At 45.5% G+C, this 27,599-nt stretch overlaps 1 protein-coding gene across 2 annotated transcripts in view; it reads left to right on the forward strand.

The window, feature by feature from the left end:
* The first annotated feature begins 2,837 nt into the window (after positions 1-2,837).
* RAB11FIP4 (RAB11 family interacting protein 4) overlaps positions 2,838-27,599 on the forward strand; it is a 119,089-nt gene continuing 94,327 nt past the window's right edge. For both annotated transcript variants that reach the window (XM_040081534.2, XM_040081535.2), the window contains exon 1: positions 2,838-3,220. In XM_040081534.2, coding sequence (XP_039937468.1) covers positions 3,086-3,220 — 135 coding nt within the window. In that variant the 5' untranslated portion in view covers positions 2,838-3,085. The remainder of the gene's footprint in view (positions 3,221-27,599) is intronic.

Consider the following 27,599-nt stretch of genomic DNA (forward strand, 5'->3'; position numbering starts at 1 on the left):
CCATGGTTTGTGGGTTTTTTCCTTTTTTATTTTTTTTCTTTTTCTTTTTTTCTTTCTTTTTTTTTCTTTTTTTTTTTTCTTTTTAAATAAAGGAAGATCAAAGTTGCAGAGGCTCTGGAATCAGCTCCTTATCTCTCTGAGGGTGGATATGTGGGGAATTGTATTGCTGTCAGTGTGTTGTTGATTGACAACTGGCTTATAGGCTACAGGGCTGTCAAGCCAGCCTCTTTCCATACCTTGAATTTGCACATTAAAGGGATGAGAGACTCATGCTCAAAGAAATAAAACTTCCTGAGACCACACTAGTTTCTACAAAAGAGATAAATTTGAGCAGCTTGCTCTAATAATGGAATTTTCAGGGTTGTTAAGGGCCATATGGACATCTCTTACTGCAGGAAGCAAATGAATGGATACTGTCTCGATTCAAAACCTGCTGCACTTACATGGTCATTTTAGTTGGACAGCTTTATCAGTCACCTACAGGACGTCCCTCAGTGATGGATGGTCACCTGCACTCAGCATCTACAGCAGGAAAGCAGTGCTGGCAGAGGCAGCGAGTACCTGAGCCTGCCTCAGCCAGAGCTCTTTCCTCCCCAAGAGCTGGACCCGTCATGCCTGGTCTGAGGCACAGTGCAGAAACCAGAACCATCCCCAGTCTCCTCTCTGGCAGCTCACAGCTGTGGGCTTCAAAGGCAGTTCAAAACACTCTGGAGATAAAAGGGGCAGAGCAGAGAGATCAAATTAAAACCCAGCCATGGAGCACAGCAGTCACAGGCGGTTTTAACGAGGAGTCCTGCAAAGGCAGGGACATCCTTTCGTTACCCATTCTGTCTGGTGAAAGCGGGGGTGGGCAGTGTCAGTGCCCAGGCAAGCCCAGCCAGGCGGGGATCCTTCCCATGGCTCTGCCCGCTCGCTTGAGTGCAACGGAGCGCGGGGAGTTCCGCTCGTCCTGCGTTGACTTAATTACCCCTTAACTCTCTATACTCGACTTTTCCCCTCTAGCCTGGAACTGTTCAGACTAGACTTTTTCTAAGAAAAATTATTGCAGTGTGATTGGTGTTTTATCTGGGGCGCCGGACTGATGTATGGAGCAGTAAAGGGGCTGCAAACGGGTCCGTCCGCTGCCGCAGAGCCCAGGGGATGCCAGGCCGGCTGCGTCCCGGGCTGCTGCTGCTGTTCTGTCCATCCTGCCCCGCTCCCTGCCCGTTCCCTCGCTCCTCGGGCAGTTTCCCTGCCATCGCCGTCCCACATCCGTCCCGCTGTCCTCAGTCCCGGTGCCTCCGGTCCCGCTGTCCCCGGTCTCTATTTCCCCAGTCCCGCTGTCCTCAGTCACTCTGTCCCCGCGGTCCCGCTGTGTCCCCGGTCTCTGTATCCCCGTTCTCCTGTCCCTCGGGTCTCTGTGTCCCCAGTTCCACTGTCCCCCCGGCCTGGCTGTCCCCGATCTCTGTGTCCCCGGTCTCTGTTCCCAGTCCCTCTCTCCCCGCGGTCCCCCGGTCCCGCTGTCCCCGCGGTCCCGCTGTGTCCCCGGTCTCTGTATCTCCGGTCTCTATCCCTAGTCCCCCTGACCCGCAGTCCCCGCATCCCCCCGGTCTCTGTGTCCCCGGTCCCGCTGTCCCCCCAGTCCAGCTGTCCCCCCGATCCCTCTGTCCCCCAATCCCTCTGTCCCCCCAGTCCCTCTGTGCCCCGGTCCCTCTGTCCCCCCCGGTCTCTGTCCCTCCGGTCCCTCTGTCCTCCCGGTCCCTCTGTGCCCCGGTCCCTCTGTGCCCCGGTCCCTCTGTCCCCCCGGTCCCTCTGTCCCCCCGATCCCTCTGTCCCCCGATCCCTCTGTCCCCCGATCCCTCTGTCCCCCCGGTCTCTCTGTCCCCCCGGTCTCTCTGTCCCCCAATCCCTCTGTCCCCCCGGTCTCTCTGTCCCCCGATCCCTCTGTCCCCCGATCCCTCTGTCCCCCCGATCCCTCTGTCCCCCCGGTCTCTGTCCCCCGATCCCTCTGTCCCCCCGGGTCTCTGTCCCCCCGGTCTCTCTGTCCCCCGATCCCTCTGTCCCCCCGATCCCTCTGTCCCCCGATCCCTCTGTTCCCCGATCCCTCTGTCCCCCGATCCCTCTGTCCCCCGGTCCCTCTGTCCCCCGGTCCCTCTGTCCCCCGGTCCCTCTGTCCCCCCGGTCTCTCTGTCCCCCCGGTCCCTCTGTCCCCCGGTCCCTCTGTCCCCCGGTCTCTCTGTCCCCCCCGATCCCTCTGTCCCCCGGTCCCTCTGTCCCCCCGATCCCTCTGTCCCCCCGGTCTCTCTGTCCCCCGATCCCTCTGTCCCCCCGGTCTCTGTCCCCCCGGTCTCTGTGTCCCCCCAGTCCCTCTGTCCCCCAGTCCCTCTGTCCCCCCGATCCCTCTGTCCCCCGATCCCTCTGTCCCCCGGTCCCTCTGTCCCCCGGTCTCTCTGTCCCCCCGATCCCTCTGTCCCCCCGATCCCTCTGTCCCCCCGTCTCTCTGTCCCCCGGTCTCTGTGTCCCCCCAGTCCCTCTGTCCCCCAGTCCCTCTGTCCCCCCGATCCCTCTGTCCCCCCGATCCCTCTGTCCCCCCGGTCTCTCTGTCCCCCGATCCCTCTGTCCCCCCAGTCCCTCTGTCCCCCGGTCTCTGTCCCCCCAGTCCCTCTGTACCCCGGTCCCTCTGTCCCCCAGTCTCTCTGTCCCCCGGTCTCTGTCCCCCCGGTCTCTGTCCCCCCGGTCTCTCTGTCCCCCGGTCCCTCTGTCCCCCCGGTCCCTCTGTCCCCCCGGTCTCTCTGTCCCCATCCCGCCCGGCCCCGCCGGGGCCTCCCTGCTGCCCGCGGCGCCCCCTGGCGGCGGCCGCGCCTCCCTCAGCTGCATCCTCCAGCTCTGCCCTATTGTTCTCCCGCCCGTCGCTCCCTCCCTCCCTCCGCCGGGGCTCGCGTCCTCCCTCCGCTCTCCTCCATCCCTCCCTCCATCCCTTCCTCCTCCTTCTCACCGTCGCTCCCGCCCCGCTCCCCGGAGCTGATGTCACGCACCCGCTGAAGGCGCGGGCGATCATGGCTGCTGCGGCCGCGGTCGTGCCGCCGGCCTCCAGCTAACGCCCGCGATGGAGCCGGCCAGCCTGCTTCGGTTCCTGCGGAAGCTCAAGGAGGTTTTCGACGTGTGCGATGAGGATGCGGACGGGTTCATCCGGGTGGAGCACTTCGTCGCCCTGGGGCTGCAGTTCGGCCAAGGGGATGAGGTGAGTGCGGCGACTCCCGGCCCTCGCGCAACTTTCACCTGCTGTGTGTGGCCAGACCCCGCCCGGGTCGCCCCGTCACCCACCTGTCCTCACCGCGGTCCCCGTCCCTTCGGGAGCCCCAGGTTGGTGCCTCAGGGCAGCCCGGTCCCGCTCCTTTCGGGGTGGCTCGGGGGGTCCCAGAGCCCTCCCCTTGGCGGCCTGGAGCCCCCTTCCCTCAGGGCCATCAACCGCCTTCCCCCTTTCCCGTGGAGCCCTCCCCAAAGACAGCCCAGCTCCCTCCTTCCCCAGGGGGTCCCGCAGCATCCCCCGTCCCTCGGGGCAGCCCAGACCCCTCGGGTGCAGGGGCCGGTCGCGGCGCCTTTCGAGGGGTGTTTTTGTTCTGGGTTTTGTCCGTCCTGCCTGAGCTGAGCTCTCGCCGGCGTGCCGGGCTCGGTGGGGCACTGGGAGCGGGGCCAGTGCGGTGCCGGCAGTGTCTGGAGAGTCAGGGAAGGACCTGTCCAGGCCCCCCAAAACCGCCCGGGGATGGGTTGGGAGCGAGGGCTCCATCCTCCCTCCCTCCATCCCTGCCTCCCTCCAGCCCTTCAGTGACACAGCGTAAATCTGGAGTCGCGCCACCGGTCTCGGCAGAGCCGTTGCGTCAGTGGGACCGGTGTAAATCGTGACATCAGTGTAGATGAGAGTGGGATCGGGGCCAGAGGCAATGAGGACAACGCCGTGCGCTGGTTGGAAACAGTTCCCTTTAGTGATTCAATCGAGGGCTCCAGTGAAATGAACCAGCAAGAAACGCTTTCCTAGGAGAACTCTTGGGATGTTGCACTTTACTGTTCAATGCTTCACGATGCACCCCAGCAACTTCGGGTGACAGGGACGAGGAGTGAAGTTGGGATTACGATGAGGTTCAGAAGACCAGTGTTAAACAACCTTTTAAACTACAGTAAAGCAAATTAATGTGAAGAGCTAATAAAACAGTGATTTATAGAGGGATGCCAAAGAAGCAGCAAAGCCAGAGTAAATTCAAGTAATTGTTGGAGCAAATAGCTTATTTCTAGTTTGCCACTTGTAATGAAACACAGCTTGTGAATTAAATCAGGAAATCAGGAGACAGAAGGCTTATTACTTACAGATAGTCACAGGTCTTAAACATTTTCTTAATGAGAAACTGCTGTTTGTTGTTTTAACAAGCAAAATAAGAAGGAGAAATGAGTAATTGTAACAAGTTTTATTGATTTTGGGTTTATTTGTCTCTCGTATAATTTTATATAAACTAACAGAAGAATTTTTAAATCCTTACTGCTAGATAAACTGCATCCAAATTGTTTTTTGCACTTGCGTGTTTATTTGGAGGCGGATCAGTGGCTTTCTTGTGCAGCACTAGGGAAAACTGATGAAATTCCACTGGCTGTTTTGCAGCAGGATGACACTGATGGTTGTAACAATCCTTTTTGGTTTTAGAAATCTTTCAGGTAGCGAGAGCAGAGTAGGTGTTCTCTAAGATGCGAAGGAGGGTTTGAGTGATCATCTCATAAGCTTAGAATGAATTGGAGTATATTAGTTGAAAAATATTTAAATGGAGAGAAAGAGAAAACTGGAAATGGCAGTAAAGACAGCGCTAGAAAAATGCTAGTTGTCAGTGATAATTTCAGTATGGACTGCCTTGCTGGGAAGGCACAGGAGAGAGTGCCAGTGGTGAGAAATGCTTGCTTTGTTCAGTTGTAGCTGGCAGAGTTTGATAAGATATTTGTAAAACAGGACAGAGAAGTCTTATCTATGTGTCTTACCTCTTTATCTATCAGTGTTATAATATAGCTTGTTCTGGTTTACTTCCCCATGCCTGGTGTAGTTGGTGTTGGACATCCCTTGACTTCAAAGGAGCAGCCAACTAAATTTGATTTGAAAATCACCCAAAGAGATTTGCTAGTGAAATACAGAATTAATTTTCCAAGTGCAGATTTACTCCAGAACAAGCACTGTAGGGGAACTACTCTAGTTTAAGGGCTTGTTAAAAGTGAACTTTTTGTGTGATGAATCACCGTTGATGTTTGGAGATGGTGAGAATCCCAAGTAACACAGTGCTTTCAACCTTGCATCTGCAAGAACCTACCAAGTTCTGTGTGGAAATGCATCTCATGAAATTAAACTGAGGAGACACTGAGCAGTTCCCTTTAAAACATTATAACATATTTACTTTCAATGAAAATTAATTATATTTTTGATTATGCTAAACTTCTTGGGCCTCATCCACCTCGGCTCCCTTTACATCCAAAAAAAAATCTTTCCATGGACATCAGTGAAAGATTGATTTGCCCTCATGTACAATCAAATATAAACAAAATATTATTCTGTTTATGGAGTTCATCTGGCCACAGGAAGGGTCTTATTTTGTAGCACTGTGTACTGAGTAATTCTGATACTTACAAGCAGTAGCCTGAGGTCATGTCTATGAAATGAGATAGTATCTGTCCCTTCAGTTGTGACTGAAGGGTACACACAGCTTTCCACCTTTTCTCTACCTCCTCAGAGCCAGCACCATCCAAAGTCTGGAGTCTAAAAGTTCTTAGTACTAACTTGAGTGGTGTTTGTAGGGCATTTAGCCTTTTCTGGGTTTGGTTGGTGGAGGGTTTTTTTGTTTGGTTGGTTGGTTTTTTGTTTGGTTTTTTTTTTGTGTGTGTGTGTGTGTGTGTGTGTGTTGGGGTTTTTTTTTGTTTTGTTTTGTGGGTTTTTTTTTTTGTTTGTTTGTTTGTTTTGTTTTTGTTTTAAAATTTTTTTATTATTTTTTTTTCTTTCTGTTTTCTTTCCCTTTCCTGTGTATGTGGTGTGCAGTCAACATGCTGAATTTTATTATTCCTGAAAGGTAACAACTCTCTGAAAACTGTCCCAAGGCAAAAAACGTTGCAGCAAGGCAGCAGCTTTCCCTTCAAGCAAAGCCGTCCTTACCCGTGCAGTCAAAATAGTAAACTTTAATGTTTCTGGTTAACTTGGTTTTCTATTTTATTTTTAATGGACTTTTGAAACCTCTGCTTCCAATAGGTTCTAGCAAGTTTGCTTGCAAGCTTTTGCTTTGCCTTGCAAAGTGTATGGGTTCAAGAGGAAAAAAGGATTTGGTTGTATTGATTTGGCAGAGCCAGGAACAGAATCAGGTCTCTAAATTCCTGAATTTAGAGCAGATCTGACTGGCTGTCGAGCACTGCTTGCATATACAAACAGTTGTGGAACTCCTGCTTTTAGGCAATTGGGCATTCTGGCCTCTGTTCATCCCATCTGACTGTGGGCATTTAACTGAGTTGTCTCCATCAATCTTTCTTTGTGGACATTGATGCGCAATTGAACACTCAGAGGCTGTAACAGGACCAAAGGATGAAATAAATCCCCCAGAGATGCTTCTTTGTCTCCAGGACAACAGAAACTCCTAGCTGAGATTTCTGGTTGTGTGCTTGGATCTGACTTTCCTCATGAATGGGGTGTTTGCCGTTTGTGTAGAAATCTGAAGAAAAGACAAGAAGGGCTGTTTCCAAAGTGACTTGACTGGATGGCATGTGCTCACTAGCTAAAGAAACACTTCACATAACACTGAGAAGTGCCGAGAGTCGCTCACCATCTGGTTCCCTTTAACTGGGGAAAGAGTTGCAGTAGCAGCCGAGTGTCTGGGAGCATTGTGAGTGACATGTTCAGCAAGCCCCAGTTCTGGCAGCGGATTGTGTGAATGTGTATTTCAGGGTAGTGCCAGCTGATGTTTCATTATGCCAGATTCTACTTAAACTCCACACTCAGTTTTCAGCAACAAGTGAAGTGAGCTGAGAATGTTGACAACTTCTTTCTAAGGCAGGTAAACACCTTTTGGAGGTGAGCAAACCATGCAGGTGCTCACACAGTCATCTTTATCATGGTGAGATCTGCCCATCACTGCGTCATTGAAACAGTGTCACAACTGAAAGGGAGCTTCAGCAGCTAATAAAATGTATAGGCCAATATTAATTATTCACATAATAATTACTGTCCACATGAGTGGACAGTAATTCACTTAAAGCCAATGGTTTATTAGTGGTGTAGAACAGAAATAGCTAAAAATAAGTTCACATATTTCTCATGAACAGATGAAAATTTCTGGCCAAAATAAACTGTTACAGGGAGATGTTTCTTGCTAATTTCAGTAATCAGCCCCATTCAGGGCTGAAGTTAAAGGCATCAGCCTCAAGTGGTCCCCCAGCAGTAGATTGTGGCCGTGCCTGAGTTTAATGGCACTCCTGGTGCTTCATTTTGGCTTGCTGTCAGATGTCTCCCGGGAGCAGAGGTTTCATATTCCAAACAACAATTCTGTTGTAACCACGTCGGAAGTAGCTTCTCCTGTAATTTCAGGACTGTGATTTCAGTGCCTAACAATCTGGAGTCTTTCTGAGGAGTCTGGGTGAATTTCAGGCTCCTGGCTGTAGCGTTGGAGCTCGGAGTTGCACCCAGAAATTAAAGGAACCAAAATTCCTGTTAGTGTGCATGATGACAGCGTAGCTCGTACTTTCTTGGTAACATGAGTCTGCAGCCATGAGAAAAAGAGACTTTGGCACTGAAACATGGAAACAAAAGGGTGTTATCAAGTGATACTGCCATTCTCATAAGGGCATACCAGGAGATAATTATTGAAAGAAAAATAAAATATTTGCCCAGGCATTATCAAGGATACAAAGAGCAGTCCCACGTGACAGTGTTTTCTAGGCAGCAGCAAGGCTGCCACGCATTCAGATTCCTTAAATCTCTATTTGCTAATGACCCAGATGTTTAATATAATTTACAATGACTAGAAAAAAATAGGGTTCTGAAGTGGAACAGTGGGGTACTCAGATTAGTCAAGGTACAGCCCCTGTAGCCTCCCTAATTCAATATGAACTAGGAGTGAATGTATTTAAAATATACCTTTTGGTATATGCTGAAAGTAAGCATGTGTTTTGAAACAGCTGACATAAAGCAAGCTTGGTACTTAGTGTTAATGAAACGTTTGCCAAAGCACTGTGGTGGAGAGAGGAGCTGTAGGTTTGCTGTGCACTCATGAGTTTAATTCGTTATGTAATGTTTGCTTTTCAAAGGTAAGAGCTTTGAGGAGTACAGCTAAGAATTGATGCATGTACAGCTAAGAATTGATTGTTGCTATGGTTTGCAATACAAGTCAGTGATCTGAAACAGTAAATTCTTAATGCCTGAAGGAAAGACAATCAATTTTGATAGCAATTCTTGATATTTAAATGACTGTGTTTTATCATTACCTGAATGTTTGCATTTAGCACAGGTGATATTGTGTTGACTTATCATTAAATGCAAAAGTAAAAAGAGGCATGAATGAAGCATAGAAGACTGTGCAGTATGGAAGGTAGCATATATAAGTGGTGTGTTAAAACATTCAGCTGCCAAGCAAGGCCAGATATTTTCTATGTAAATTTTTCTCCCTCCATGCCTGATTCAGTCCATGCTGCTAAGTTGTAAAATTGGTGTTCTTTGTCTGTGATATGCCTGCATGTTATCCAGAAATTTGCTCTTGCAAATCCTGTGGAGGATTTTGGATTTCTCACATGTATTAATTTTATCCCTCTAATATGATTAAGCTTTGAAAAGCAAATTAAACAAAATTGCTGGAAGGGAGGGTAAGTCTTGGAGGGAGAACAAGTCACTGCTGTCTAGTATTGGTGGGGGTGATCCCCAATACAGAATTTTTTTTGGCTTCTAAATTGCATAGTTACCTGCGATTTAACACAATTGACTCATACTCAGCAGCAGTGTTTTTGTAGCAACGAAGTAGAAACAAATCAAATACCTTATAGTGTTTAATGGTTTTATTCTCTGTGCAGTTGACGGTATAGTCTCCTATTAATTTTATCTGATTTTAATGCTGATATTCACAAACATTTTAAAATCCTTGATCTGATTTTTGCATCAGACTGTCTGCTCAGGCGTTCTGACAATCCTTAAAATATGAAGTATTTGGGGACACACATGTTCTCAGACATAGATCCTGGCACAGGATCCCTGAACGTGGTTAACTCAGTGCAGGGTGTGATTAAGCACATGAATGATAAAAGAGATCGTCAGACACGATCACTACTACTCCAACATCTGGTTTTACAGCAGCAGTGTGAGTGTAAACCAAGCACTATATGATACCCTTTTACTCAAGATACAATTGAAGGGCCTCACTTGGAGAGAATGCAAGTGTTTCTGTAGAGTTATGTGTGCTGGTTTCACGTTTTATGTGCAGTTAAAACCATAAATAGCAGGCCTCCTTCCTAAGCCTTGAATCCGTTTCAGTTCTGAAGGATGTTCAGCCTCAGAATGAGAGATAGGGCTGAACTGTGGGGTCAAAGTACTGCACGGGAGACGGGGTCCATGCACAAAATGCAGGCACTGGAAAAACTGCAGTGTACTCCAATTTTAAAGCTGCTTTGACGGTTTAGTTTGGGTGAAGCGTTATGGTTTTAGGGGTTCAAGTGAAAAGCTTAGAAACAGGTGAGACTTTCGTCTGTTAGGATTCCTGAAATTAGAAGGAAAGGTACTGGAATGGTGTGCTCTGGAATGCAGAGGATATTGGCCTGCTGAAATGTGGGGTATTTCAGAATGATCAACATTTCTGTACTTACAAATGTGTTTTTTCAAGTATTTTATAACATCTTATGCATCTGCATTATCCAACTTATTTTTTTAACCCTTTGGGGGACACTCTGGTGGTCTTCATACTGGTGGTCATAAACACCTCCAGATGAGCTGACCCTCCCAATGGGATCCAGATGGCTTCTGGAACATGCGATATTATTTTCCAGTGGCACTTCTGTTATGATAAAATATCCAAACAAACGTGCAAACAGCTTTGTCCATGTGTTTGCATGGTATTAATAGATTTCAGAAACTGTCCTAAAATATTGGTACCTTCACTAGTTTAGTAGTAAGTGACTATATGGGCAGTTTTAAACATGATATATAGGATGTGTATGTTGGGGTATGTTGTTAAGGCCACTTTTTTCAGTGTTGTAACCTACTGGGAGCAGGAGAAACCTGTAGGAGAATTTTGTTGCACACTTTATGCAGACTCCTTAAGGACTGCTTTATGAGTCTGGCACATTATTTTTGTCTTAAAGAGGAAGGAATGTAATTAGCTTCACCTTTTGGGGTTTTCTATAAGTGTGATATGTTGATGGATTTCATTTGAAGCTAGCTTTTTATTGACAAAATTTAAATTGGAATATTTGGCAAATAACAAGTGAAAATGCTCCAAAGCATAAAATTTTGCTCAACAAAAAGCATTTTTTCATTTTCTTCAAGAAACATGAAAAAGAATAAGTGGGTTTGATTTTCTTTACTTGGTAAGAAAGCTGAAAAATCAATTTTTTACCAAGTTATATATTGAGTGAGTGCAAAGACTTTGTGGATGTTGAAGGAAAAGAAAATATGTCGTTCAGTTCTCTGCCTAATTGAAGTTGTGTTCAGGTTGCAGTTATCCAGAACTGTTGGGAAAATAAAGCCACAGGTAAAGCAAAACCATGAATAATCCCAAGGCATGTAAGAGACTAGGCAACGTAATCTGCAGGAAAGGAAAATCAGCAAGTTTGTGCAGGAAGCAGGAACAGCTTTAAAGTGTGGTACAAGAGAATTTAGGATTATGGTCTGTGAATGTTTGGCTATGATTCATTTATTGCAGGCAGATATGGGGGAAACTTGTGAATTTTAGCCTCCAGCGTGAAGAGTGAATTGTGGGTTTCATTCCTCAGTTCTTTTGGGGATTGCTTGAAAATAAAGAATTGAGGAGTGATTTGGGACACATCTTCAAAGGAGCTTTGATAATGTCAGTTTTGCTTTTCCTGCTGAGCAATTACAAGGCATGGAAGTTTCCACTGAGGAAAGCTGCATCTTGCCTCCTCACCTGGGAACTGAGTGCCCTTTGCCAAAGACAAATTCCTCTACATGGTCAGCTGCATTTCACTGGAAAGTGCTGTGATATTTGCTTCCAATCAGACAGTCCAATGTGGCTTGTTTAGAGAGAGAATGAAATTGGTTTGAGCAGTCTGCTCTTGATAGCTGTCATTTGGGAAGGTCTAAATTTGAAGGTCAATGCATCTGTAACTGCTAATGTGACTTTGGGGGTGGCAGATTATGATCTTTATCAATAACCTACCACCTCTCTTGGGTCCTGTAGTCACCTTGACTGATGACTCTGCTGATACTCTAGAGGATTTCTGGACATCTGTCAGCCAGATTGGAAGCTTTGGCTCTAACCAAGCTCACGATGTCTTTCCAATGGGTAAAAAAATAATTTACTACGTACAAAGAATTTGGCACAAATCAAGTTACTGTCGTGGTGCGAATGCTGGCGGATGCAGATCATTTGTTTCTTGATTTAGATAGTCACCCAGAAAACCTCTGGAAAGGGTCAGATATTCACAAATTACTTGCATTTTGCCAAAGGTCATGGCACAGATTGCTTTTTCTGTGTGCGTGGTAGGCCCATGGGATTTCTCTTACTGTATTTTTCTTATACACTTGGTCAGACTACTGCAAACTGCACTTCTTTTCCCATAGAGAAATTTTTTCCCTGTGGCATTCTAAAGTACATTTTCAGAAGCCTGACAACCCTGGTGTGTGGAAGCATCCTCATGGTACTCCTGTCTGGTTCTTCCTGAGTGGGTGGTGGAGGTTGGTGATGCTCTGGATCAGCTGTTTCCTTGGGGTGGGCACTAAATATTGGGTGCATTGGCACAAGCAGGGCCAGATTGCTGCTCCTGGTCTGCTGCCTGGGGCCACAGAATGGTTTGAGAAGGAGTGCACCAGGCAGCAGGGATATTTAATGCAGCAGGATCAATGGTGCCTCAAGGGAGGCATCATGAACAGAAATCCCCACTGTCACTCTGCAGCATCACAGCTCTGCCTGGGCACTGCTTTTACTGGAGACTGAAGTAATACATGTTGTTCTGACCTCACTGTGTTATTCTCTGGATTTATTCCTTCCAGCTTCAGTTCTGGACTCACCATGGCTTGTGCTTTTTGGTGGGTGCTCCTGTTTCAGTGAGGGTGATTGTTAAGCTCTGGTTGTGTTACAGGAAAATAGCACTGTTTGGAAGGGATGGGAGCTTTGGAGGGATTGGTCTAAGTGGTCATAAACACAAATGATTTACGTATTTCAGGTGAAAAGCTTTCTTGATTGAGTTGGTGGGATGATGTGGCTGTAAATTACCTTTGGGATTATTGCAGTTGGCTGCTGCAGCAGATCTTTAGCAATACATTCTGTTTGGTGGCACTGCTCCTAGTTCAGTGCCTGACACTGCTTGCGTTTTGTAGATGTTGCACTATTCTGTAGAGCTGCTTCCCTGGTTTAGTGGTACAGGGTGAAGAGAGTAGGAGGGTAGACTGCTCCCATAGCAAGAAATTGCTGATGTCTCTATTTTAGGGAAGAAGTGTAAAGAGGCACATTTCAAATACTTTTACTGGGGGAAGGGCTGCTATGGATAACAGTTGTGAAACATTAGGTCTGATTTTACACCACACCTGCCACTCCCTTCCCTGGTTTACTTCGTTCTGGAAGGACCATGAGCATCAGGTTCATCTTCCAGACTTCTGGATGGCACAGGATGATTGAAGAGACATACTGGCATTTACTCTTGTTGGCTTGCAGAGATGTTTCCTGAGCCCACAAGGACACCAGGCTGAGCACCCTCTGCAGAGCAAAGCTGCAGTACTGGCCTTTTGGGAGGGGTGATTTTGGATAAAGAGGCATGCTTTTGGAGTCCTTTGAAGTGCCTGTGGGATGGAACCTCACTGAGCTGGTACCTCCCTTCCCTTTTCACACTGTGTAAGTGCTTTACAGCTCACAGTGGCTTAGAAGGTTGTGTCATTCACTGAATAACACGTGTGCCAGCCACAGAAGGTATTTCTTTAATTAACCAAATACTATTTCAACTTTAATTTCTCCTCTTTTTCCCCTGTGTTTTCTCTCCCACTCTTGCTGCTGATAGGAACTTACCCATTTTACAATCAGTCTGTTAATCATCACTCCTACTTTGGTGAACCTGCTGTCAGTAGCACTGTGTGCCACCATCAATTCCAACCAAATTTAGCTTTCTTTAAATCAGTAGGGCAGAAGGATCCCAGTGGGAAGGGGGAAGAAGGATGTTCCCATTAAAAGGATTGCAAACATATGGACAGCAGGGAATGAATGCAGAGGAAATATTGGTGAAGTGCACCCTGTGAAACAGGGTGTCAGTGTTTGAGGGAATACCTGTGTGTATCTTAATACCCACATGCAAGAATTGATTTCTAGGAGTAAACTGCCAGCCTGGAATGGAAATGGATTTTAAGACCCAAAGCGTGTGCTTGGTGCACACTGTAATTAGATTGTGATTGCAATTTCAGCACAGGACTGAACTTCAACCTTTTAAAAATTCAATCTTTCTTCAGGAGCTCACGGGGCTATTTATGATATCAGCGATGGACTCAAGGAATATCACAGCTATCAAATGGGGAGGAAAGGAGAGGCTGTCAAAAGATTAAATTTTGATGGCATTTTAAATGTTACCCCCTTCACTGTGTTTAATGATTCTCTAGTTCTGCTAAAAGTCAGTGGCTCTAAAATACTCCAGTCATTTTTGAAAATGTGATTTTATTTCCTCAAGTACAGCAGAGACTTAGAAAAATTTTGCTTTGGCCCTAGGAAAAGACTCAGGAGGTGCTGGACACGATAACACATTGCTCTCTGCAGAGCAATTTTCCCCTCTGTCAGAACTGGCTGTTGTGCTTTCTTTTATTAATGAGGGAGTTATAGTTCTCTTTAGGAGAGGTTTCCATGTTATCTGCTGCTTGGCACTTCAGAGACTCTTACTAAAGAGCTGATGCGATTCCCATGAAGATTTTTTGTGCTCTCTGTTAAATGGGTCACTCCATGCCAGATAACATGAGCAATGTCTGCACCACTTCTTGGGACCAGCAAGGAAAGCAGGCTCAGTACAGGATGTGTGTCAGCACTGCTTGAAAGGAAAACCCCACATAGTGTTAAAATATTCATCTTTGCTCAACTAATATTACCAAAATAATATAATAAAATAGACTGGTTTTTTTGATGCTGGATTAATAGATTTAGGTCACAGACTATAAATGAGTGTGACTCAGCTGTGTGAATAAATCAGTTCACTTGATTGTGGGGTGAATTTACACTTTCAAAGCTTTTAATAGGTAATGAATATTCAGGGTCTACCACATGGTATGAGATCCAAAATGAAGGCTTTGATTCCAACTCTCAGTCAGCAAGTGTTACAAAAAGAGTGTCTTGGAATGGTAGAGAGCAGTGCTGCTCTCATCCCTGCTTTTTTACCCTCTTTGCTGTTGCTTATAGGGATGCAACAGTGTGATACACCAAATGTGCAACTAGTGGCTTTAGAAGACAGGTTTTACCATACTGTATTGATGCTCAGAGCTTGTTGTCGTGTTATCATCGTTTGTGGACATCAGATGGAGTTGAATGGGTGTTAGATGGGAATTTGAAATCTCCCAGTAGCTTCCAGAGCAATCTGGGAGCAGTTGCTCACCCCAGCCGTGTAGACAGGGAGGCAGCACCAGGCTCTGTTTTCATTTAGGGCAAAAGGCTCAAGTCTGTGCAGTAACAGGAAGTATTTGATGGAGCACTTATCATCTAAGTTCGTGCTGAAGAAGGTGGCTCCCCTGGGTTCTTCTGAACCCAGCACAAGGTTTGAGATGGTGAAAACCTGTTTGGGCGAGAGTCATGACATTGATTTGCACTGTAGAGCCTGTGCTCATGCAGGAACAGACAAGAAACTTATTACTTTCCTGGGCCCTCTTGAGCAACTCAGCATCCTGCAATAATTCCTATTTTCTTCGTTTCTTAAATACTATTCACAAGAGTGGTGGGGAAGGGAAATAAAGTTGCTGGTTGCTGGTGCAAGTTACCCAAGTTAAGAATAGCCTACAACATGACTAGGAAGTGTTTTCAGTTCGATTTTTTTGCTTGCAATAGAGATTTCTTGTCAGAGCTCTCTGTGGAATTAGTTTGAAAATCCGAGTTCAAGGTAGCTGGATAAGAAAAAAGAATTTGGCAGTTCTGTGAAAATCTTTAATCAAAAAGGGTCTATACAGCACCTCAGCAAAGTTCTCCTGGGCACAGCCTTTCACTGCTTTGCATGTGCCAAGGCTGAATCACAGCTGATGACGAAGTGGGAGAGGTGACAGGGCTGATCTGGAATGTGTCTGGTTTAGGTGTAGTGTGTACGAACCTGCCACAGGAACTTTGTGTACGGGCAGCCCTGCACATGGTCAACACTTCCTGAAGTGGGGAAAAGGAGGAACACATTTGTTACCAAAGCTGAGCTTGTGATCCATGTGCAGCCAGGACCTTCTGGTGTTCCACTGATATTACAGCATGCAGTTCAGAGTTTGTGATGCTGACAAGCTTGATAAGCTTCCTCACTTCTGCTGAAAATCGATCAATTCAAAGAAAACCAAACCAAACCAAATAAAAGGCGTTAGGTTCCTGAAAGGCAGGGGAGGATCGTAAAATCAGCATTGTTGCAAAGAAGTCTGGTATAACCTTCACAGTTTCTCCTCTGCCTGAGTGTAGGCAGGCACTGATGGATAGTCTGAAACATGTGACAGAATTTGACCCATTGGTAAAGACAATGAAGGAGGTGAAAAACCAGGCCTCAGCTGTGCCAAGCACTGAGATGGGTGCTCCCAGGAATGTTTGTAGGGTTTGCGTGTGCGAAGATAAATGCATTGGTGGTTTCTGTTGAACAGGAGTGGGGTTGAGTAAAAGGCTCAAATTGAATGCATATAGCTTAATCCATCTTTTTTCCCCCCCTCAAAAAGTCCTGTATGATTTGGGGCATCCATTTTAATGGGATTGACTGGAAATTAATCTGAAAGTATGAGGGATGTAAAAATTGACAGTTTTCTAGGGTTTTAACTATACTATAAAATTCTTAATTTCATTCTTAACTTCTAAAAACAGAGTTAAAATCTGCCATTTCTATTCACTACTACAGGTTTTCTTCAATAGGGCAGTTAATTTATTGTTTGATTCTGTTATCTGTAAGAGCTAAGCAGCGGAAGAAGCTACTGAATGTAGGTGTAAAATGTTTAAGATGTTTCAGCACAATGCCAGGATATTATTGAATCAGTCCTCCCAAACGATAGCATAATATTCCTGCTGAAGCAAGGACCACGTCTTTGGGAGACAGCTCTAAGGGCATAAGGCTAGCAAACAGAAAATGGAGAAACAGGAAGTTTTTTTGACAGACAGAGGGTTTGAACCTGCAGCATTCTGGACTGGCAGTTCAGCTTTGTGGTTGTGCTGAATTGGGGCTGAACTGCTCAGCATTCCTGCAAGGTGGGAGTCTGAATAGCAGAGCAGGGCTGGGAAGGAAACGAGCTTGCTGATCAAGATGTTCCAAAGTGCATCTTCAAGACAGGTCTGAGTCAACACTTTGAGATAATGCTGTCAGACTAGATGATAACACAAAATATTCTGACAACCTGCTTGGTCTGGAAGCAAACACTGTCTGTTCCTTTGCAGTGATTTCTGATTAAACTGGGGGCTCTACTTGCCAACAGCCCAGTGCTAGCCAGCGTGACTCAAGCCATTGACTCCTTCTGTTCGGCATAAAATATTCAAATATTTAAATAAAATTGAGTGAATTATAGGAATAATCTTTTTATTTGGAAAATTAAACTGCTCTATCACTTTATTAAGGCGCTCTGAGCTCTACCTGAGGCACAGACAGCAGTGAGGAAGCTCACATACACATGCCACAAAGTAAAATGCTCAAGAGGTTTTTGATATAGGTACCCTCCATCTATACTTTGCAAATGTATCTGACCTTTTAAAATAACCCAGGTGCAGAAAATGTGCTGGAATACATTACTCCTGAGTTGAGCTTCAAATACACTTCCTGATTTCCACTGAGCCCTGCTCTTTGCAGTGAAGAGCAATCATTTTAGTCAGAATAAGTGAGAAACAGGAAATGCTATGCAGGAAATTCTCCAGGTGTAGAGATTGTGTGCACTACCTGTGTAGTAAAGTCTGCATCTTGGGTAATCTGCGCATTGGGAACAAAACGACTTATGCAAGTCCATGAAGCTGATTTACAGTAGGAGGATTAACAATAAACAGGTTCCTGTTCACTAGGGAAGTTCTGTCAACACATTGTGACAGTTTGGTGCATTAGTTAGCAGAGCAGACATCATGTGAAAGTGTCATATCTGTATCTGTCAGGAAATCAGCCAAATTATTCATAACTCTCAGGACTCTTGTCTTTGAATGGCTTTTTCCTTATGTGAATTTTCCGCATCCCATCTTCTTCCTAAATCAAAAATGGGGTGTTGTCAGAAGCTACCACCGGAAATGTGGCATCTGCCTTTCTCCTGATGTAAAGACTGAATGTGCACTGATGAAGTGCACATGAGTTGTTTTTCCATTTCACTCTCTGCCATGAGTGTTCATGACCAGAGCTTGACTAACTGCCTGGAAACCAATCTGTAAAGTTAGAGAAAGATGCTGTGGTCATCTGCCACAGTCTTTGTGGAGCTCCTCTGACTTTAGGAAGGTTCCCTGTGTCCATAGAGATGGCCAGAGCAGAGCTTAATCTATTTGCCACAAGTACCTTGAGGAGGAGGCGAGGAGGATCAGCCATGTATTTAGAAGAGCATCCTTTACCGAGGATCGCGGCGGTTAGGACAGAGCTAAAAACAGAAGCAAGGAAAGTTAGTGAGTGTCAGAATCATTTGAACAGTGTGGATGAGAATAAGGTACCTTTCCTGGTGCCTGTTCAGAATGTCTAAATTGTGCTTGGATTTTAAAATTATGGGACAGACTCAGAAAACAATCAGTCCTGGCACTTTCTAGTCAACTAAAGGGCACTCAGCAGAATTGTTAATGGATGAGCTGTAGTGAATGCAGAAGGGAGAAGGATGGAAATAGTCTCAAAGGGTATCAGCAGATTTCTCTGCATTGCTAAATGCAAAAGACTAATGAGCAGTGGCTGAACACTATGACCACTGCACTTTTTGTACATGTCCTTCCGAAGTGTTTACTTTTTCTTACCAGTGACAGCTGTGATCTGGAACCTCTGCTGACTGCTTAAAGACAGATCTTCTTGTTTCTGACTTAATTTCTTGCTCGGGAAGAATAAAAGCTTACACCTAGCTCAAGTCTGCATTTTTACGGACAGGGTTGCTGTGTCTGTGGCAGTGAAGGAAGGTACAATTCTGACTGTATGCAAGATTCACAATTTGGCCTGAACTGAGCTTAGCCAAACCTGGACCTTTGAATTAAAAGTTTTCAAGCACTTGTTTAAGTGTTTTCCATGTCTTTGACCTTGTGGTAAGATTGATCTTCTCAAACAAAACCAAAGGTGTTTCATCTTAGACTGACTATCTTTGGTCGTTGCTGCTGGAAACCCCAGAAGCCTCATACTCTGTTTTTTTACTGGCATGAAAGAGATAACAAGAGGGAGAACCTGTCTGTCATCTGTCACTCTTACTGGAACATGAACAAAAGAAAACAGAGTCTTTAGTGACCTCATGGAAAACCACCTAGGAAAAAAAAGTCTCCTTTCCTGTTAATAGATGAATGAATTCTCTTTAGGAATTTTATTCCTTCAGATTGAAGGACATTTCAAGGGTCTAACTCTGTTCTCCATTACTTCAGCATTGGTGTACCTGAGCATTAATAAACTGTTGATTGATGGAATCAGACCTGTAATGGTTCTCCTACAGAAAAAGCAGCTGTACCAGTTTATACTTAAAACTCAGGAGCCCTATTCCCAAAGCAGTTAAGTAGCATTTATATAGAAGAAACAAGGAAGTGATTAATAAATGCTGTTTTAAATATTTACAGGTCTCTTTGTCTTGCTTCTTAGAGATGTGGTATGAACAGCTGTTGTGGAAAAACTGCCCAATCTCTCTGCCTGACCAGGATTTTCCCTCTTTTGTGCACAGGATGCAGTCAAAGGGGTGGATGCCAGGAGTCATGTGCTGTGCAGGAGTCCTTGAGCATCTGCCCCAGCCCCACAGCCCTGCACAGGGGAAAGGTGTGTCTGTGTCAGTCATCTTTTGGAGACCTGCAGTGATCCTGTTGTTTTGGTCACATCCTGGCCTACCTCCTCCCTAACTGGGAGCTTTACTTCACTCACACTTGCTTTTCTGGCTGTGCATGAAAATAGCAGCTCCAGGGAATTTCTTCCCAGGTATGGTCAGAGTGGTTCCTGCCATTGTTTGTGATCTCCACCCCTTGCTACTAACCGTGGGGTTTGGGCTCCATGCCAGGGGTGGAAGACTGATGAATTCCCATTCTAGCATCACTTCTGATTGACCTTTTCCATGCACATTGCAATTCCCTGGCTGCCCATAGGCTTCTAGACTCGATAATCATAGTATGCTTCTCAGCTTTGCAGTGGAGAGTGGGAGTGCTGGTGGGATCAGCTCTGCTGGTGGATGAGCAGCAGCAGAAACACCTGGATAAGGGACAGTGGCAGGCGGGTGTTGTCTGCCCTTGCTCACTCAGTATTCAGACTTCATGAACAATCCAGTGCTTTAGAAATATACAGCACTTTCAAAGCTCGATTTGTAATAATTTTCCACTTCTGAGAGTAAGTACTTTAGATGAATTCCATGATCTTAGTGTCACTGATCCCTGTTTGTGCTTGACTTCAGCAGCTCATCCTTAAAGTGTTTTCCTTCATTACAAATCTTTATTGGTGAGTTATTTGCACAGGATTTGCTGCCGACTTTTTTCTGCTGTTGGAATTTGAGCTCGCTGGCTGTGTGCTGGATGGTGATTTCTTTGGCATATTTCCTTTCTTCTTTTGGCAGGTCCTGAATTTATTCCATTATCTTTATGAAGTGAAAAAGGCTAAGCAGAATTTTCAGTGACTTTCACTTTTATTTAATTAGTGCTTTATCTTGACATTGTCTAGTGCATAAATCTTGCCCTTTTGAAGACCAGGAGCAGTTCATGTGTGGTGGTTTTGGCGCTGGCTGCAGATACCTCTCTGCTCAGCAACTGGTGTGTGACACAAGCTTATTTCTGGGGTGGGCAGGTGGAACCACTATTGCAGTTTACTGAGAGTATCTGATAAACTGTTCTGTTCAATAGTAATGCAGAATGTGATGTTTTATTGCTGCCACGTGACCCTCTGAATATTCCAGTCTCCTTGGTTTCTTACACTGCACCCCTCATTACCTGCTTTAAGCAGGCCATGGGTTTGCAATATCCTGTGCCTCTGCTTCCCTCTCTTAATTCCAAAAGCTGTAAAGGAAAAAATCCACACCAGTGCTGAGCCCATATTCAGAGCTTGCACTGGGCCATCCAGACACTGCCTGTGGATGTTGGTCTTACGTTTTGGATAAATATGTAACATGAATCTGCCATGCAGTGTGATACTCTGGAGAGCACTAAATGACACCTTAAGCACAAGGGAGTGACAGCACAGATCCGATCAGCTGCAGCAGCAGAGATTGTGTTTGTTATATCAAATAAGCCAAATGATGTTCATTGTACACCACGGTGAGCTGAGGTTAAACCAAATTTTGTAATGCCAGCATGTCTGACTGCTGGATTCCAAGCTTCTCTGTGTGCTTGAACATGTTTCTTCTTGTGAATGGAGTGCAGCAGACCTGTGGGTCTGAGTGGACCACGCACATGTTGGATACCTGCAGTTTACCCAGCAAGTCTTGGGCTGAAGTATGTGCAAATGCCATCCACAGGGCAGGACACAGAGCTGCAGCACTAACCACAGTCTGAGGCTGTAGGATAACAACTGATTTTCTATACAAATCAGTGACAGTGCAGTGAGGACTGAGACTAATACTGAGGTAGAAACAGTTGGAGCCATTCCCAGGCTTGAACTGAGAGCACAGTTTTGTCATGTGTTTGCTGGGAAAAAGAAGAGCTTCCAAGCCCTCTCACTCATGCAGTGCCCTTGCTAGAGAAGAACAAGTTAATTGTACATCTGACGCAGCAGGAGCCTTTCTGGGTGTCTTTCAGATGAGTTGACAACTGATAATTATATGAGAACTACAGGCTGTCTGTGCTCTATTACTTTCACTTGGGGAAAGCAGCACAAGGAATGCGAGAAAAGCTTTGATTATAGGGAAGGAAGTAGGATTTGTTCTTGCTGTTGCTTGCTCTTATCATCTCCAGCCAATCTTAATCTTACAGCTGGTGCAATTGCTCAGTGTTGGGTGTGTTGCTGTTGTGTTTCAGATATTACTCTAGTGGATGGCTGGGGAAGGTCTGCACATCTAGGCAGACTTCTCTGTCGGGTTTTAGCTCTATCAGGACACACTTTCAGCTTGCAAGGGCAGAATTTGGGATACAGCTCATCTGTGCCAGCTTTAGTGGGATTTCATGCCTAATCTCCTGCTCTCACCATATCTGCCCATCTCTCAGCAATAACCTGAAGTCAATGTCAGTGATAGAATAAAAGTTGTAGAAAGTGTTTGATGAAATCTGGGTGTTATGTCTGCCTGCAAATTGTTCCCAGGTACTGTATAAGCTTAGCTCTGTGCTGAATGAAATGGACTGTTTGTGCTGGGACATTAACCTGCATAAACAATTACAGCACTTTCAGTACTTTTCCCAGCACCAGCTGAGCAAGAATTGGAACATGCTGAGAATTGGAAATGAGAGTGGTGTTGGGAAGTGGGGTAGAACAGTATTTCTTCCAGCTTGCCATAAACTTGTGACAGGATGCTGTGACTCAAATCTGAGCCCTGGAATAGTCCAGCAGAAGAGGGAGGAAACCTTACATACAAGAACATGATTTTGGATTGACTTGGTGGTCTGTTCTGGAGAACTAGAGGATTTTTTGGATTTTTTTTTTTTAATTGTTCCAATTCTACTGCTCATATAAGAGAGCTCAAGCTAACCAGGCTGGGGATTAGATCCATTTTACTGAATTAGAGCTCTGTGTGTTTGACTTAGCATTAAGGTGATGTCCTACATCAGTTCACTGACAACTAAATTTTGTCTTATGTCAGAGCTCTCTTCTGGCTGATTTGAGATTTTGACAAATTCTGGCTTGTCCTCAGACTTAAAAAATCCCTTTTTGCATGTTGTGTGTATGTATTTGGGCCATGTTTAGATTCCAGAAATGGTCTGCCACCAGGATGTTAGGGACTGCAGGGCTGCTCACAGAGCAGGACTGGAACCACGTGTTCCTTGGGCACTGGGAGCTGCTGCCCAATCTGTCAGCCAGGCCAAAGAAACGTTTTCCTCCTCATGCTTCTGTCCCTCTCCCTGTACTGGTTATTTTTAGAATCTCTCCACCTCTGCATATCAGTTGTGGAGCAGTGTTGCAGTAGATGAGAGCAGAGGCCAAGTAGGTTCAAACCAGCCAGGCTTGGTGTTTCTAATGGTTTTTATGTAACACAGCATAAGACATTCACTACTTTTCACATGTCCATGCTATTTGCCAGCTCCCCACTGTAGCATTGTTGCAGTGCCTAAAGTGGAATGGTATTTTATTTTTCAGTAATGAGATTCCTTCACATAGGACTTATTTCAAGAATAAATCTATGGATAGAGAAGCATTTGTTTGGCCTCTTAGAGTTCTTGGAGTGCTGTAATTACCACAAGTACTTGCTTTAATTTATGCAAAGCTGTGTATGCACGCAGGTTTGGGGTCATTGCTGTGTGTCTGAGTGTCTCAGTGTGTGCTTGCTGTCACTGTTCTGGGGGTTTGGAAGTGGACACAAAAAGAAACTGATGATCTGTCCATGTCTAAAGCTGAATTTGTGGCTGATTTGATAATTTAACCCATGTCTCCTCAAAGCTAAGCTACTCTTCCAAGAACTGAGACTTACTTTGTATGGAGGGTGGTGCTGGGGTGTTTTGCATACCATCCAGACCATTTCAGCAGAGAATTAGCCTTAATTATTTGCCCTTCTGCCTTAATTGAGTATTTACTTAATATCTGACCTCTTTTAACATACTCAAACAGTCTGAGATGGCTTTCCCGAGGAGTTCAGTCTTCAGCTCTTTATTCAGGCAGAATTATCTTTACACCAGTTACCCTCACTCTGGAGCAGGGACAGCAGCTCCTGCCCAGGCTAAACCTTGCCCTTTCAGACCAGGCACAGATTTTTTCCATAGTTGCCATTAGACGCTTTAAAAGCACTTGGAGAGTTTTGCTTTCAGTGAGGACAAGAGCAGAATCCAGGGACAAGATAAAAATTCTGTTTCTGTAAAAGATGGAGGTTTGTTGTAAATTCAGCAGGGACTAGAGAAAAACACGTCAGGAACTGTATAGAAAACGCTTATTCTCTGGAGATATTTTTCCAGTGGCACAGACTGAAGAATCTTGGAGCACTCTGCTGCATGGACACTCGCTTGATGCAGAGTGAGTACAGATGAGATCTGACTGCACTTTGTGTCACTGTGGCTTTTAGAACAAGAAATCCCTCTCCTCTTCGCACTTTTATTTCCCATCCATTTGCTCTTAAAGCTTCAGAGTCTCACCTTGTCTCTCGAGGCAGCTTTGTGGCATTATGGGCTTGAGTGATGCTTCTTGTCTCTTGTGTGAGAAGTTGCTCTGTTTGAATGATAAAGAAGGAAGACTCTGGGGCAGTAAATGCTTCAGCTGTGTTTGCAAATTTCCACAGGTGAGCAGCCAGTGGATTCAGCTTAAACTACCATGGAATTACGACAGAAAAAGAGTGGGGTTTGTTGTTGTTGTTGGGTTTGTTTGTTTGTTTGTTTTTTGGTTTTGGTTTTTTTTGGGGGGGGGGAGTGTTGTTTGTTTGATTGTTTGTTTTTTGGTATTTTTTGAGAATAACATTGTATTACATTCTTCTTTGAGCAGATAATTTATTCAGGGGGTGACAGATTATCTTGTCTGTCTGAGGCACTAGCCTGCAACCCAGATTTAGCTGTGGTTGTCACAGATTCCCTTTGCTGTCAATATGCAGTGTATCCAACCATAAAATGAGCCATCAGACCACAGCTCAGAGGTTCTGTCTTAAGTTTGAATGGCCAGGGTGAGAAACCCTGAGCTGTTGCCTGCAGCTGATTCACAGGTCCTCTTGAGGCTTTGGTCTGCAAGGCTTTAATTCAGCACACTGTATTAGCACTGAATTTATATCTTTATTAAATGTCCAGCAGAAGATTAATAGCCCGCATAGCAAGTGTCTTTTGGAGCAAGTGCATGTTACATTAGGGTGAATGCAGATGTATCAAGTGAAGGCTTTCCTGTTTGAATCAGCCAAGTAATTAATCCTGGAATACGGGCACAGGAAAATGCTTCAGAACCAGATGAGAAGGGTTAGAGTAACTTTGAAAGTATACAAGAATGAAAAACTTACTTAGAGATGGAGTGTAGGAAGGAAATGTCCTAGAAAAAGAGTATCCCCATGCTATAGGAGAAAGTTTTTTCCACTGCCAAGAGAAACAACAGAAAATCATGAACAGAGAAACAATTTTCCAGGAGTCTGACACTGGCAGTTTGCAGCTTCTGGCAGAGCCCCATAAAGCTGCTGATCTCTGTCAAATCCCATGGCAAGTTCCACTTCTCCTGCTGAGTGCTGCTGCTTGTGAGAAGTTTGACCAAGGGTGAGAAAGACTTGTTGGTAATTGTCTTCTTCTCGCTGCCAGTTCTACACCCTGACCAGGAGGTGTTCAGGTCAGTGGAAAGGATCCTGTGCACTTCTCTTTGACTCCATGCCACAGCTGGTCTGTTCAGGGCTACAGTTGTGTTGCTATGACTCTGTCCTGACTGTTGGCCTCTTATAATGTCTCAGGACTCAGGGTTGTCCCTGAAACATGCTCTGTCTGCTCTAGAACCCCTCAGCAAGGTGCTAAATGCTTGGTAGGATCTCAGTCCACAGAAGGTTTGGCCATCTGACACCAAAATACTGGTGAGGTGGGCAGCACCTGCTTTGTTTCAACCCAGGCCAACCTCCCCAGTGAGCACTTGTACCGCTTTAGGCTGAGGTCTGTCGGTGGAAAGCTGTCAGAGTAAAACTCTGCAGCTTCTCCTGAGCACAGCACTTGCCGTTCATCTTCCCGAGTCCTTTGTTCACCCACATTCCATAAAATTGACAGCAACAAGGACAGAAACATCACCTCCTAATATCTCATCCCTTTGTGTGAGTGTTGCCTTGTTTCCTTGGCAGACTGACCTCTGGCTGGAGCTGATGCTGCAATTCCATGGTGCAGCATTCAATGGGCACTATGCTCTTAGATTCTTTTGTTTAATTATTACTATTTATTCATTTTCATCCCTGACAAAGCATGTGCAGTCTTTATAAGGCCTTGCCATTGTTATCTGCAAGTGCAGCAGTAATTCAGCTATTGTACCTTTCCCTAATTCTCACCAGTGCAGCAGTGTAAATACAGTGGGAGCAGAGAGACACATGGTGGGAGCCAGAAGCAATTTAGCCTCAAGAGTTTATTATCAGGGTACAAAGCACCCTGGAGCAGGGAAATTGCCTCCTTTGCCAGCTCATGGCCTGACTGTTGGCCAAATACATGGTGCCCTTTTTTTTTCACTGACAAAACATTCCTTTTTGTGGAGCCTTGGTGCTTTCCCTGATCTCGCTGCTGGATGCAAACTACATGAAAGAGCTGTGCTGTGCTGTTCAAAGAGACATGGAGTCTCCCTCTAGGCTCCATTCCATAAGAGACCAAGGATATTTGCACAGAGCTGTATTGGGCAGGCTCTGGTTTGGTTGCACTGTTTTGAGAGGCATTTGCTAGGCTTTCCTGATGGTTCCTTTCAAGAGGTTTTCCTATTACAGTGAAAAGAAAAACCATTTTCTAAACTCTGGGCAGGACGTAAAGCATTCTGTTCTGTGGCTCTTCACCCCATCCCACTCGAAGTGTGCAAAGCAGTGAAAGTGATGAATTCCTGTGATGAATTCCCCACATGAGATGTGTGGAAAGTTACCTTTTGTATGCAGGTTTGGAACAAGCCTGTACCAGCATTTATGAACTCTATGATGATAGACAGCCCAAACTCAACAGTGTACTGGCCAAAACCCCACAGCTGCTGAGAAGTCAAAGGTGTGGAAGTTCAAAACACTTCCTGTTTGTAATCCTCAACACTTCACATTTGCACTGGTCCTGCCTCGTACAGCCTGAGGCTTTGACAGACCTAGCTGTGAAGAGATTTGTTCAGGAGCAGTGAAGGTGGAGGATGTCCTTTGCTGTAGGGAATCCTGACTGCTGGACCATTTCTGAGTGATGGTGGCTACTAGAAAGTGACATCCTTCTGGAGAAGGTCAAAGTCCTGATCTGAGACTAGTCTGTTTTAAGTTGACATCACAATGATGCCTTCCAGCATTTCTCAAATAAGGGGCTAAGTGTTGTTTGCCAAGGTTTAGAAATTTATTGCAAAAGCACTTTTTAGAGTTAAAAATCTCCCTGTGGTTTTGGTGATTTATAGATTTTACGGCCATTAAGTTCTTCTAGAATGACTTTCATTGTATAATATAGTAGAAATGGTTCCTGCGTCAAGTTCCTTGCTTCTGGCTTTGCTCAAGGTCAGGTTTAGAATGGTGCTAAGGGAGTTGTTTCCCCCTCCTGTCTACCTTCCTCCCCTTATTAACCCTGTGCTGTGAGCTTTTGATGATTTGATGGTTCTTTGGCTGCCTCACTACCTCAATACCCACCTCACCGCTTCTCTGTCTGGGCAGGACTTGGTCATTCAATAAAAATGCATCGACCTTTATTTGTGGGAAATGTGAACACACACCTGGAAGGAACAGCAAGGACAAGCTGTCATCAGGTGTAACATTTCACTGTGACTAAGCTTAGGTGTGCGCACTTGAATGGCAATTGCCCTGTTCCAGGTCACATTCATCCAGATGGCTCCCAGAGCACCATGAAGCATCTCCAGGACCACTTCCACCTTTTCCATCCTTGGCTGACTGTGCAGCTCCAGCCCACTGCAGTCACTCAGGGACCTGCACAGAGCTGTCCAGCTAAGGGGAACATGGTGCCATCCATCCAGGACATTGTATTTGTCCCTGGTCCATCCCAGAGTCGGTGTTGGCAGGGTGCCCATCTCTGTAATAGCTGTACACCTTGCCCACAAGGTTGTTACTCCTAATCTTACAGGAAGTGCATGGATCCTGTCCAAACCAGGATGATTAAGAGATATGGGAGCTGCTGGCTCTTCAGGGTGAACAGGATGAGGTTTGCAGTGGGGAGGGAGCATCTCTCTGCTGCTGCAGAGGCACCAGCGCTGCTTTTGGTTTGGCACCAGCTCGTTTTTCCTTCAGCATTTCCCCCTGTGCACTGACCAAGCTGCAGCCCTGAGGTTCACCTCCTCCCACAGGCAGATTCTTCACAGAGGGATTATAAGAGAACATGGACAAAAAGGCACCTGGTCCATGAACGCACTAGGCAGAT

Source organism: Hirundo rustica, chromosome 18, assembly GCF_015227805.2.
Source record: "Hirundo rustica isolate bHirRus1 chromosome 18, bHirRus1.pri.v3, whole genome shotgun sequence".
Classification (NCBI taxonomy): domain Eukaryota; kingdom Metazoa; phylum Chordata; class Aves; order Passeriformes; family Hirundinidae; genus Hirundo; species Hirundo rustica.